Source organism: Chionomys nivalis, chromosome 8 (genome assembly GCF_950005125.1).
Source record: "Chionomys nivalis chromosome 8, mChiNiv1.1, whole genome shotgun sequence".
Lineage (NCBI taxonomy): Eukaryota > Metazoa > Chordata > Mammalia > Rodentia > Cricetidae > Chionomys > Chionomys nivalis.
Window position 1 is genome coordinate 76,820,313 of NC_080093.1, and position 13,060 is coordinate 76,833,372.

The following is a 13,060-nucleotide window of genomic DNA, read 5'->3' on the forward strand; positions in this document are numbered from 1 at the left end:
CACAGGGCACAGAAAGCCGCTCACCTCCTGGTGACCAGGAAACCAGAAGGAGGAGTAGGAAGAGCTGGCATCTGTGGGAACGTATTTCCAACGGCCTTGCTTCCTTCTACTGGCTCCTGACTCTGAAAGGCTCCACCCACTTCAAAAGGGTTTAACACATAGGCCTTTGGGAGATGTTATTCAAACTGGTGCATCTTTTTTTCATCCAGTTCACCTGCTTTCTACTTAGAAGAGAGTCTACCAGGATTCTTTCAGTGTTTCCTCGCAGGGACACAGTTCTTTTATTGCTTTTTGCCTACCTAAATAGTAGCAAATCAAGACACTCCTAACCAGACCCCACTTATCACCAAAGGGGCATGCCTTTAAGGGCTGGGTGCACTTTTTATGTTGCAAACTCTATTAAGTCATAGTTTTCATATTGTGATTGCCCCAGTTAATTATACAAATCAGTGACTTAGGAAACTGACCCAATGCAGCCATCACCACAACCCGGCTTTATCACCCCTGCAAGATCCTTCGTGAACGTTTTCAGTTCATCTCTGTTCTCCTCACTCACGGGCAGCTAAGGATTTAGTGGTTCATGTACGTGCAATTATGTAACACATAGCCTCTGCATTTGGTCTCACTTTCTTATAATCCCCCGAAGACCCTTCACATCCTTTGCAACCTTTTCACAAGCATAGGGGCTAAATTTCTATGTGTAAACTCTGACGTCATGGGATGCTGCTTTCTTGGATTTTCATGATCTAGTGTTGAGAGAGGCTGCTTGTTCATTTCCCAGTCACCCAGACCAGAAATAATCACACACAGAAACTATATTAATTGCCATACTGTTTGGCTGGTAGCTTAAGCATATTGTTAGCTAGCTCTTATATCCTAAACTAATCCATCTCCATTAATCTCTGCATGACCACAAGGTCATGGCCTCCCGGCAAAGTTTCAGCAGGCTCCAGCAGAGGTGTCTGTCTCCTGTGGTGGCTACATGGCTTCTCCCTGACCCCACCTACTTTCTATAAATATCTCTCTTCCAGCCTGGCTATATTCTGTTAAGCCACTGGCCAAAAGCAGTTTCTTTATTAACCAATGGCAACAAAACATTCATAGCAAACAGAGGGGTCTCCCACATCAACCTAGGAATCATGAGGGTGAATGGATATTGCCAATAAGAGCAAAGGCAAACTACGTTTAGGAGTATTCTTTAAGGAAAGCAAGCCGACCTCTCGAGGGATCTGTCAAGGTTGGGTTGGCATCATTGAGAGATCCTTGTTTATCAGCCAGGGTTTTTCTGTCCAGATAATGTCGCATTTCCCTCTGTCAGCTACCATTGTGTGACCTTTGAAAGGTCACTTATCAGTCGAAAAGTTTGCTTTATTCTTCAGGTGGGGAAGGAAGCAGAGGTGCCTTGATGCTCAGAGGTAACAGCATTTATTCTCTTCGATTTCTGCTCTGTTCTCCTTCTTCCCCTGGACCAGAGTTTGAATGACAGTCATAAGGCAAAGGAAACAAAAGCGATTCTAATGAAAAGCAGAGGCCCAGAACAGCATCGGCAGATGCCTTCCTGTATGCCCACGGCTCCTTCAGATGCTTGACAGATACGGACGACTCCGTCCATCTCCACCGTGGTTTTCTAGGCCTGGCTTAGACTCAGATCTGCTTCACAGATGTGCAAAATGGTAGCGCTGGCCAAATTACATAGCTGGTAGCCCAGCTTTAGTTAAATCTCTGCTCTTTGGCCTAAATGTTCCTGAATCAGGCCACAAACTAGCCCAACATCACAAAAGAAGAAGAAAAATATATTACTGGCACATGCTTTTAGTCTCTTCTTACTTTCTTATAAAACTAAATCTCTCAAAGAAGACTGGTGAGAAAATGCCCTTAGTTCACACCACCCTGTTACAGGCATTTTAGTTCTCAAAATGTACTTTTTCCCTACAGATCTGTCTGCTGTTACATCCTTTTACATAGTGTCTATAATGCTATAGTTTTGGGGAATGTTAGGCCCGTGCTCTATCTCTGAGCTAAAACCTCAACCCTTGCTTTTGTTTTTGTTTGTTCTGTCTTATGTTTGAGATAGGTTCTTACTATATAGTCCGGATTACACAGAGAAACTCTGTCTCAAAAAACCCCAAAAATAGAAAGATAAAAATGTCATACCAGAATGACTTCTGAGTAAAGCTGGAGGTGATGTGGAATGATAAGCTGCACTCCTTAATATGTGATGAAATCAATAGCACAAGCATTCTTTAAAAATACTGAAGCAATGACTTAAGAAAGAGCTGTGATTTAATTCTGTAGACACTGCAAAGCAGTGGACAAAGTGGGGGAGGGAGGGGAGGGGAAAGGGAGGGGAGGGGAGAAAAGGAGGAGAGGAGAGGAAAGGAGAGGAAAGAAGAAGAAAGAGAGGGGAGGAGAGGGGGGGAAAGGGAGGGGAGGGGAGAGGAGAGGAGAAAAGGAGAGGAGAGGAGAGGAGAGGAGAGGAGAGGAGAGGAGAGGAGAGGAGAGGAGAGGAGAGGAGAGGAGAGGAGAGAAGAGAAGAGAAGAGAAGAGAAGAGAAGAGAAGAGAAGAGAAGAGAAGAGAAGAGAAGAGAAGAGAAAGAGAAAGAGAAAGATTCTGGTATGCTGCACTGCTCAACCCACCACTCCAATAACCTAATAATGAAATGCTATTGTAAAGGAGGAATGTGGGAGAGTTGCCAAAACGTCTGAGACTTCTTACTGGCAATAGTCAGTACTCGGGAGAAAAGCAGACAGTGGTGGCACCAGTGACCGGCCGCAGACAAGGCCAAGAGAACCAAGAGAACCAAGAGAACCCTATCATAAAGCTGGAGGGGCTCAGGTGAGGGGGCGGGTCAGTAACTACTAGCTTGCACATTCTGAAATCACGCTGGCATGGATGTGAGCCGAACTTATGGGAGTAGAGTGCACCTTGACTAAGGTGGGAAGGAAGTGAGTTCACGACTCAGAAAATGTGGGTACGCTTCAGGGGGAAAAGTGTAGTACTCAGATTGTCTAGAAATGGCAACTGCTTCCCTTAACTAGTAAAACAATACACTGCTTAACTGAATGGAACGGAGACCCTAATCTACACCCTCATATTTATGGTGACTTCATTTTTGACAGTGGTGCTCAGATAATTAAATAGCAAAAAGGATCTTTCAGCAAATAGTGTTAGCACAACTGAATATACATGTGGAAAAGGAAGAATTTAACCTTTACTTTATTCCATACCAAAATTAAATTCAAAATACACCACACCTAAATGCAAGAGGTGAAGCTATAAAACTTTTAGAAGACTCAGACTGGAGAGATGGCTCGGAGGTTAGGAGCACTGGCTGCTCTTCCAAAGGGCATGAGTTCAATTCCCAGCACTACATGGTGGCTCACAACCACTAGTAATGAGATCTGGTGCCCTCTTCTGGCCTGCAGGGATGCATGCAGGCAGAACACTGTGTACATAATAAACAAATCTTTTATTTTAAAAGTTTTAGAACGTGACTTGGATGTCTGGAGACAGCAGTGGAGGCGGCAGCCCATAGACTTCTCAGGAGTACAGGATGGCAGCTAGCAGAAGAGGTGGACAAGGGCTGAGAGTCTTTACATCGACAGCAAAGCAAAATAGGAAACTTGACCAAAATAGAACAAGGGGGAAAATGAAGTCTATCGTGGAGGAGTTAGCATGGTTTGAGGAGCCCCTCCCTGCCAGCCAGCATGAGTTACCAGAGCCGCAGCTCAAGACAAATAACCTCAGAAAGCTGGTGCTAAGTTCTCAGTAAAAGACATTTTTAAAGTGAAAAAAAAGTCAGAGAGGAGAAAGAGAATAGATGCCTGTAGCGGCAGCAGAGGAAAAAGAGACTTTAGGAAAGCTCTGTCTGCTCAGCTTGCTGAGAAACCCCTGCTGAGTCGGTGGCTTGCCGGCACAAGACCCTCTGAGCACCACTCTCGGGGAGCCCAAGACCAATGCCACCCATGTGCTAGACGGTGGGTAAGAACGTTGAAGCAGACAGTGCACTGTTCAGCAAGGGGAAGCCTGGTCAGAGCTGGAGGTGCAGGGAAATGCAGACTCAGGTTTGAAGTGAGTGTGCACTGGACATTGGAAAGGACTGTCCAGGCATGGGGCCTGCATTCTCAGCTGGACGCCTGAAGGACCAATCACACACACACATGCACGTGCACACACACGCACACAGGCATGCACACATGCACACACCTTTGTGGAGTATTCTTACAGTGAATAATGAGTCTCTGAAGCTCAAGAGCCTCCTCTGCTTCAAAGTCTTCTGCTCCAACGAAGAAAAGTTAAACATCTTTTGTGAGAGACAAGATCTTACCATGTATCCCAGACTGGCCTCAAAATGGTACCTCTCCTGCCTTAGCTTTCTGAACACTGGGATTACCGGCTTTCCCAATACACATAGGTAAATCTAATATCATTGTTTTAAAACTGCACATGTCATGTGATCCCATTCTTGTAAAATAGTTTCTCGGCAGTGTACGGTTGCATCTCTAGTACATTAGTGCCCCTGGAGGATGGGCTGCAGGAACTATCATCGAAAGGTTATTTCTCCGTGTGAGATTTTTATGTGGCACTACTCCTGGTGAGACGGGAACGGACATCGACTTGTTCCTACGCGCAGCCAGTGATGGACCACAGTAAGGATAGCACCAAAGTCCAAATTGGTGAAGCAATGAGTTTCATTGAGTTACCTTTCAGGAATAGGGGTGAGGGGATGCTTATGGGAGCAGAACTGTGTCAGAGACAGCTGCGTCACTAAAGCCCACCCCAGCGTGAGTGTGAGTCCACAAAAGCTGGAGACCTGGAGCACACTGCACGGCGGTGTGCAGACAGTGAACAGACTGGAGAGTGTCCTCTTCAGGAAGCTGTTGGTCTGAGTCTCTCTCCGCAGTCCTCACCGCTCATATATGCTTGGGAACGGGAGAACTAGAGTATCTGGTTGGTTTCAGGGCCTTTGAGTTGTTTGCTTCCCGAGCTGAGGGAGCTTTCCTGCAGGATGGAATGTTTCACCTCCCCTTAGAACATCCTGTCTCTAAACCTTCCCTCCGAGATGGAGGTTTTACCTGAGAGGAAATTGCTATACAAGTAGAGATTTAGAGTGATTTATTACTTTTGTTATTTAAAAAGTGTTGTTTTTATTATTAAGAAAAATTTGGCTTGAGGGACTGTGGAGATGGTTCAGTCAATTAGGTGCCTGCCACCCAAGCATGAGGGCCTGAGTTCGAATCCCCAGAATCTACATAAAATGCCAGCACCATGGTACATGCCTGTAACCCCAGTGCTGAGGGCCACAAAGACAGGCAGAGCCCTGAAATTCGTTGGGCAATCAGTCTCTCAGAGTCAACGAGCTTCAGGTTCAGTGACAACTCTGTCTCAAAATAATAAAGGCAGAGAGCTATCGTGACATCAATTCTGACTCCCACAGTCATGAGTACATATGTGCATACATATCTGCTTACATACATGCGCATGTTCATACTAACAAGTACATACACTAGGCATACAGGGAGGCGGGGGGAGAGAGGAATAATTTAACTGAGTGTGTAAGGCCAGCACTAGGAAAGCTGAGGTAAGAGCATCACAAGTTTAAAGCTAGGGAGCTGCCAGATGGCTGTCAAGGGTGACAACCTGAGTTTGAACCCCCTGGGACCTACATGGTAGAAAGAGAAAACTGACTTCCATAAATTGTCCTCCAACCTCCACACACATGCTATGACATGCCTTTCCCACAGGTAATTAAACAAATTCATGTACTTTTAAAAATAAGTTGTAAGCTAGGTTTGGCTACATAGTGAGTCCAAGCCCAATGCAATTGAACATTACTACAGAGCAGATCCCTGTCTCAAAGAACAAAAATAAGAAAAATTTTACATAATCTTCACTTATCATTTTATATGGATAATAAAGACACTGGTCTTTTCCATTTTTTGCTCCAGTTTGTAGTTACCAGTGACAGGTAAGTGTTCCCACGGTTGTCCGGGCCTGTTAGTTATGTGTTTTAGATGCCTATAGCTAGAGCAGTCAAACTCTTCAAATACAAAGTTAACCTTGATCTGCTAAATGGCATGTTCTGTTTCCTTGGGTGCAGGAAGCATCTATGATTTTTACTTCCTCAAACAAGGTGGTGGACACTGGAATGCATGGACAGAATATATCACCAAAGAAGAGGAGACTATCCCTGCAAACGCAAAGGTAAAAGAAATGCCATGGCTTCTGGAATTTCCCAAGGACCCTTCCAGGGGGAAGAACTGTTGGCGGGAGGCCACTTGTTTGTTTCCCAGTTGCCCAGGCCTGAAATAATCACACAGAAACTGTATTATTTGCAATACTGTTTGGCCAATAACTTAAGCTTATTTCTACCTAATACATATCTTAAATTAACTCATTTCTATTAATCTGTGTATTGCCACGTTGCTGTGACTTACCAGGCAAAGTTCTGGCATCTGTCTGCTCTGGTGGGTACATGTGTCTGTTCTGGTGGGTACATGGCTTCTCACTGACTCTGCCTACTCTCTCCCTGTATATCTCGTCAAGCCTGGCTAAATTCTGTTAAGCCACTGGCCGAAAGCAGCTTCTTTATTAACTGATAAAAGCAACACATATACAGAAGGACTTCCCACGTCGAGAACTACCAGCTCCTGTAGAAGGGAGCTGCGGACTGCTTTCTGCCACCCAGCTCCCAGCTGCCTGGCTAGCTTATGCCCCGAAATAACAACACACAAACTGTATTCTTTTAAACACTGCTTGGCCCATTATATCTAGCCTCTTCTCGGCTAACTCTTGCACCTGGACTAGCCCATTTCTAATAATGTGTGTAGCACCCCAAGATTCACTTACCGGGGAGATTCTAGCCTACGTCCATCCTGGGTCAGAGCTTCAGCGCATCTGCTCTGGAGCACAGCGGCATGGCGTCTGCCTCAGAGAGGAGAGGAAATAGCATCTTAGCTCACTTCCTCTTCCTCCCAGCATTCTGTTCTGTTTACTCCACCCACCTAAAGGCTGGCCAATCAAATGGGCCAAGGCAGTTTCTTTATTAGCCAATGACCTTCCTCCATCAAGCTCCCTGTGAGCCTTTCCAGGAAGAGCTTTGCAAAGATCAAACCCTCAAAAGCATAGAGTTTAAGAGCAGAGAGACCTAGATTCCTTATGTGGGCTTCAAGCTCCTTGCCTCAGTTTACCCAATCATATAATGGAAGAAAAAACAATAAAAGATGATCACCAAGATTGAAGATAGTATGCACACCCATGTGGCACATAGTAGGTGTTAGAAAGGTGTTTGTCACTATTCTGATTATTGTCATTATCCTTATGGATCATAATTACCTCTTGGTCATCTAAGCCTTAAAAATCTATTTGATATCCTCAGACAAAGATTTCCTCCAGCAGAATTCAAAAACACAGGTTCTAATCAATGAATTTTCTGGGTAGTAGCTAATTCACATATATTCACTCCTACAGAGAATACACAAAGTGAGCACTCCTGTGCCTCTATTAGTACAACCTAGTAGATGTTATTGATCTTTCTGAGGTGACTATGCAGCTCTTCAGAGTGGGGTCACAGATGGCAACAGATGGTAATGTGAGGCCATCGATAAACCAGGCAGGACCACAGATGCTTTTAGAGATGCCTTTGGCAGGGAGACTCTGCTGCTCTCAGGGCACACACTCTAGGAGCTAGTGCTGAAAGAAACCCCAGCACTGAGATCCTCAGCTCAAATTGTCCTTATACAGCTCTGTGGTCTGAATTTCGTGGATTTGAAATTGTACTAAGTTCATATGGACAGGAGCCCAGTGTAGAAAGTATTTTCAGCTCCAGTGGGTATTTTCCCCTTGTCAAACAAGCATTCAAGTAGCTGAAAATAACCCTGGGTGAAAGCCAGCTGGCTTCAACTTCCTGGTCTCAACTACAAAATGGGCATCTTGAACCTGGTTCTGCATTCAGCATTGCTAAAGGGACGGGTGACTTCATGGAGAATCCCGGCCTGCTTGCAGCCTGTTTTTTACCATGTCTTAAAGGGTTCCAGGGAAGACTTCAGGATGCTACAAACATGACATCCTTGAATGCATCCTCTTACTAGACTTGATCCTTCTCTGCTCTATGAACACATCCATCCGCTTCCTTTCACCTAGTCAAATTGTTTCTCAAAGAAGCTAAGCTTTTGTTTGCAAAGGCTTACAAGTTGCATAGATTTGGTGTCACCCAAGTCAAGGTCAAGTTTGGTTTGGGGAAACAACATTTACAAACCGCAGTGTGAATGGTACTTCCCAGAGCCACACAACGCAGCAGATCAAGTTCATTCCTCCTTTTCAAACTAGACATATGAGACCGCTAAGTAGAATACATATCTGCCCAGCCTTTGCCCTGTCCCACCTAAGAATCAGCTGTGACCAAAATGATTGATAACAGACTTTGGACTCAGAGGATTCAAATGTAGGTAAGATATTCTACCCAAAGTGATAAAGATTCCAGAAGCCATGATTGAGGTCTCCAAACCCATTTAGGATCCTCAGAGCCAAGAAGAATATGTTCAGTTTCCATCTTGAAAACTTGAGGGATTCAGTGAGCACAGGTTTCGAGACACAGACCTCAAGGATGGGGAAAGTGGGTCAGGAATAAGAAAAGTCCAGGGTTTATATTGCATTAGCTTTGTGTTGCTGTGGTAGGATGTCTTGGAGAGTCAACTTAGAGGGGAAATGCCAACTGTGGCTTCTGGGTTTATATTGTACTCTCTGGGCCCCATCATCACCCAGCTGGTGCTAAGGTATACTATTACTACAGGAGGGCTTGACAGAGAAAACCTATTCACTTCATGACACCTAGGAGCAGAGAGAGAAAAAGAGGACAGGGACAGGATAAAGTCCTGAAAAATATGTGCTCCAAAGACCCGTCTACCCTCTCCAATGGTTCTTATTTCTTAAGTGTCTACCAGCTTCCAATAAAGCAATGAGTCGTGAACCCATCAAGGGATTAATCTACTGATGGGGTCAGAACCTCAGGATCCAATTACTTCACAAGAACCTCACCTCTGAACATTTCTACCCTGGAAATCAGACCTTCAGCACTTGAGCATTTGATGACATTCCAGGCCTAGACCATAACACACCTAAACCTTTGAGCCATGGTGGCACATGGAAGATGGATCTTGCTGGAGACAGGGGCATCTTGCTTGTTTGAAAGAAAGTCTCCAAGATAGAAGCTAGACCCTATCCTTATGGTTAATGGTTTTTATGCCAGTTTAGTATTAAGAATGTAGACTTTGGAATCATAGAAGCTGAGATTCAAATTCCTGCCTTTCTACTTAGGTCCTATGTCTCTTAGACAAACTGAAAACTTCTATATCTCTGCTTCCGCAGGGACCATAGCACTCACCTTTATGTGTTTGGTCCCATTCGATATCTGACAACTGTGTATTGAATGTCATTTATCCCCATTTCAAAATTGAAACTGAGGGCCCTTGGAAGGTTAAATGGTTGCTCAAGATCATAAAAATAATAATTAAAAAATGGAGCTACAGTTCAAACCCAGATCCCTTGAATCCCAAGGCCCAGTCTTCCTGGTCCAGGACCAAGATTTTCTCGTATCTTTGTAAAAACACAGGTATCAGACCTCATCATCCCCACCATGGAGACTGCCCGGCAATCCTTCTTCTTAAAAACCTACCTGGACCATGAGATTCCGATACTGTTCGTGGGTCCTACCGGCACTGGCAAATCAGCCATCACCAACAACTTCCTTCTCCACCTTCCCAAAAATATCTACTTGCCCAACTTCATCAATTTCTCTGCCAGAACTTCAGCCAACCAGACCCAAGATATCATCATGGCTAAGCTGGATCGCCGGCGGAAAGGCCTTTTCGGGCCTCCCATAGGGAAGAAGGCAGTGGTGTTTGTAGGTAAGGCATTGGCTTGGGTCTGGGTAGACCAAGTCCTTGGACCTAAGCTGCAGAAGCTCAGAGCTTCCTTACTCTCTCCAGCAAATGTTTATCCAATACCCCTCCTCTATCTCACCTCCTTCTGCCTTTCCTCCCTCCTTTGTTCCTTCCTTCTGTTCCTCTGTCCTTCCCTCCCTCCCTTTCTGTCTCTCCTTTCCTCTCTGCTTCTCCTTTTCCTTCTTTGTAATTAACAGCATTTCTAGGAGACTGTGGTGGTGGTAGCTAAACTCTGACACCTCCAGAGGTGATATTTGTGTCCACTTGCTTCAGATATGTGAGTTGTCACCAAGTGACAGCAGATAAGTGGGCGTTGGCAGTCACTAAGCAAAGGAACCCAATAGTTGCCTAGAAAATGTCTGTGAAGTAAGAACAGAGACGTTTTCTCAACGTTCACCTTTGTACAAAGCACTTCCTCTTTTTTTTTTTTCTTCTTTTTCCATTTGAGCCTCAGACCTGAGTGAGATTAATCATCATCATGATTGTACTAGCCTGGCTGCTGACTCAGGAGGTACTCACAATGCCCCTGCTGCCTTGGGTCATCTTGAGTCCTGTACTTCTAACTCGTGTATTAATAACATATGTTTCGTGGTTCTATTTATATCCCTGTGGACGCACATCATCTCCTGAAAGGCAAGAATCTTGTCTGTTTTAGTTTTCCTTTCTCTTCTGTCCTTTCTTTCTTCCCCTCCATCCAGGTCTCCCACCCTTTTTTTAATAACATATCCAAAACCAGCTTAAGCCTTGCTGCTAAACCAAGCTGGGCTCCTGTATCATTTCCAACCCTAGGTATAGTTTGGCTTAATTATTTACCTCGAACACACAGGTAATGCTATGTCCTTTAATGTCATGTTTGCATGAGTTTATTTTTCTAAAGTTCCTAAAATGTTGACTCACACAAACTGACCATTCTATCAGTAATTGTTGAAGAGAAATGAAGAGAGCCTTTGCTGGATTTGGTGTCTCCCATGTACCAAGACTGAGCCATGTGTTCCAGGAGGAAAATGTCTTTGCATTTAAGAGACCCTGTATCCCATTCTTGCCATTTTGGGCCTCATCAAAAGCCCTAGTTCAAGGCCTTGCTACCACCAGAGTTCAGCTATTGCAATGCCCAATCAGAAGAAAAGGTTCTTACTCAGTGGTCCAGGACTGACTTAGCATGTAGAGGTTCTGGGTTCAATCCCCATCACACTAAAATGTCTATGTTAGTTGGCAGACAGCATGTCTATAGTATAAGATGTTGTGGTATATTATTTTCATAAATAAATTTTGCCTGAAAACCAGAGGTAAAAATAAAGCCACTAGAGGTCAGATAATGGTGACATACACCTTTAATCCCAGGATTTGGGAGACAGATGAGATGGATCTCTGTGAGTTCAAGGCCACCCCAGGCTACACAAGATCAGTGTAGAAACAAATTCAGGTGGTGGTAGCTCATACCTTTAATCCCAGTACTGGGGAGTCAAACGCCTTTAATCCCAGCACTAGAGGGAATATAAAATGGGAGGAAAGAGAAACAGTTGGCTTAGTTTATGGTTGCCCAGCCTTGGTAGAAATACAATTTCTTTTTTTTTATTGTTTATTTATTTATTTATTATGAATACAATACTCTGCCTGCATGTGTACCTGCACCCCTGAAGAGGGCACCAGATTTCATTATAGATGGTTGTGAGCCACCATGTGGTTGCTGGGAATTGAACTCAGGACCTCTGGAAGAAAGTCAGTGCTCTTAACCTCTGAGCCATCTCTCCAGCCCTAGAAGTACAATTTCTCTAGTGACTTGACTATTTTCCTTTTCTGGTTTTTGAGTCAAACCCCAACTTCTGTCTCTGGGTTTTTATTATTTGTGTTACAATTTGAGATAAGCCTGGGTGTCTCAAGACAGAAACACAACAAAAGGAAACTTTTGGCAGGGCCTTCACTGTCATATGCTTAGCAATTAACAAAATGTCTATGACACAGTAGACAGTGTATTTTGGCTAAGAAAAATGGCAGAAAGAAAACCCTTTTGCATCTGGTCAAGATGTCTATTGGCTGGGTCTAGAATGGGGGTGGGTCACTGGAAACAGACTTTCTCATGAAGGGAGCAGTCATTGGTTACCCCTGTAAGACCAGAGGGTCCCATGTACTCACAGTGTGTGTGGCTATGACTTCCTTCTACAGATGACCTCAACATGCCAGCCAAAGAGGTGTATGGAGCCCAGCCCCCCATCGAGCTGCTGAGACAATGGATTGACCATGGTTACTGGTTTGACAAGAAAGACACAAACAGGCTGGACATTGTGGATGTTCTGCTTGTGACTGCCATGGGCCCCCCTGGTGGAGGAAGGAATGATATCACTGGTATGTCTAGGAAGAGGATTTATTCCTCTCTCTCCAGTCCCCTGCAGAGTGGGCTATCATGGATGAATTGGTTCAGGGCCTTCTGACAGGAGAAAATGTGGAGTATGCCTTTGCACATAGCTGGGAAGGTTTGGGTTAGCACCAGACTTCAAGTTGGAAGATGCATGTGGTGGGATGGGAAGATGACCAGAGTCCGTGAGGAAGTCTTTGTGCATTCACCAAAAAAGGGGTTCCATAAGAAGAGGAGAGCAACTCGGCTGCATTTGGCTTGGATCTGAGCACGGCAAAGTCTAGGGAACCTTGAAGCCATAGGGAGTTTTTTATACTACGGTTTTCTTTGGCTCGTTCAAGCAGGAATGTGCTTCCAGAACACATACGAATGGGTAGTTTTCAAGTTCAGCCATAGACAGGATCTCTGCACAGTGCCTGTCATGGAAGCTGGTCCTCAGCAACTGCCAGGAGCATGTCTGTAATCACATGATATCAAGCACAGCACTGGACCCATGGGGGCTCAGGAAGTGCCAGGTGGAGGGAGCTGAGTGGGTTTGTGGGGTGACCTAAGGGGAGAAAGGAAACAGTGTTCCACTCTGGACTGGGTCCTCTCAGGAAGTGAGGATGATATGATGAGTCAGTGTCTTAATTTTTATCCAGAAGTCTGTAAAAATGAAGAGAGCCCAATGCTGTCACTTGGTAAAGAAGCTGAGTCACTCGTATTAGCTGTGGAAGAGGGAACTGGGTCGCTTTCATGGTTGGCACAGCGATCTTGTTTCCACTG

At 44.7% G+C, this 13,060-nt stretch overlaps 1 protein-coding gene across 1 annotated transcript in view; it reads left to right on the top strand.

The window, feature by feature from the left end:
- Dnah3 (dynein axonemal heavy chain 3) overlaps nucleotides 1–13,060 on the top strand; it is a 168,277-nt gene that overhangs the window by 102,555 nt on the left and 52,662 nt on the right. Inside the window, exons 41-43 of the mRNA XM_057777629.1 lie at nucleotides 6,102–6,205; nucleotides 9,612–9,906; nucleotides 12,106–12,285. Coding sequence (XP_057633612.1) covers nucleotides 6,102–6,205; nucleotides 9,612–9,906; nucleotides 12,106–12,285 — 579 coding nt within the window. The remainder of the gene's footprint in view (nucleotides 1–6,101; nucleotides 6,206–9,611; nucleotides 9,907–12,105; nucleotides 12,286–13,060) is intronic.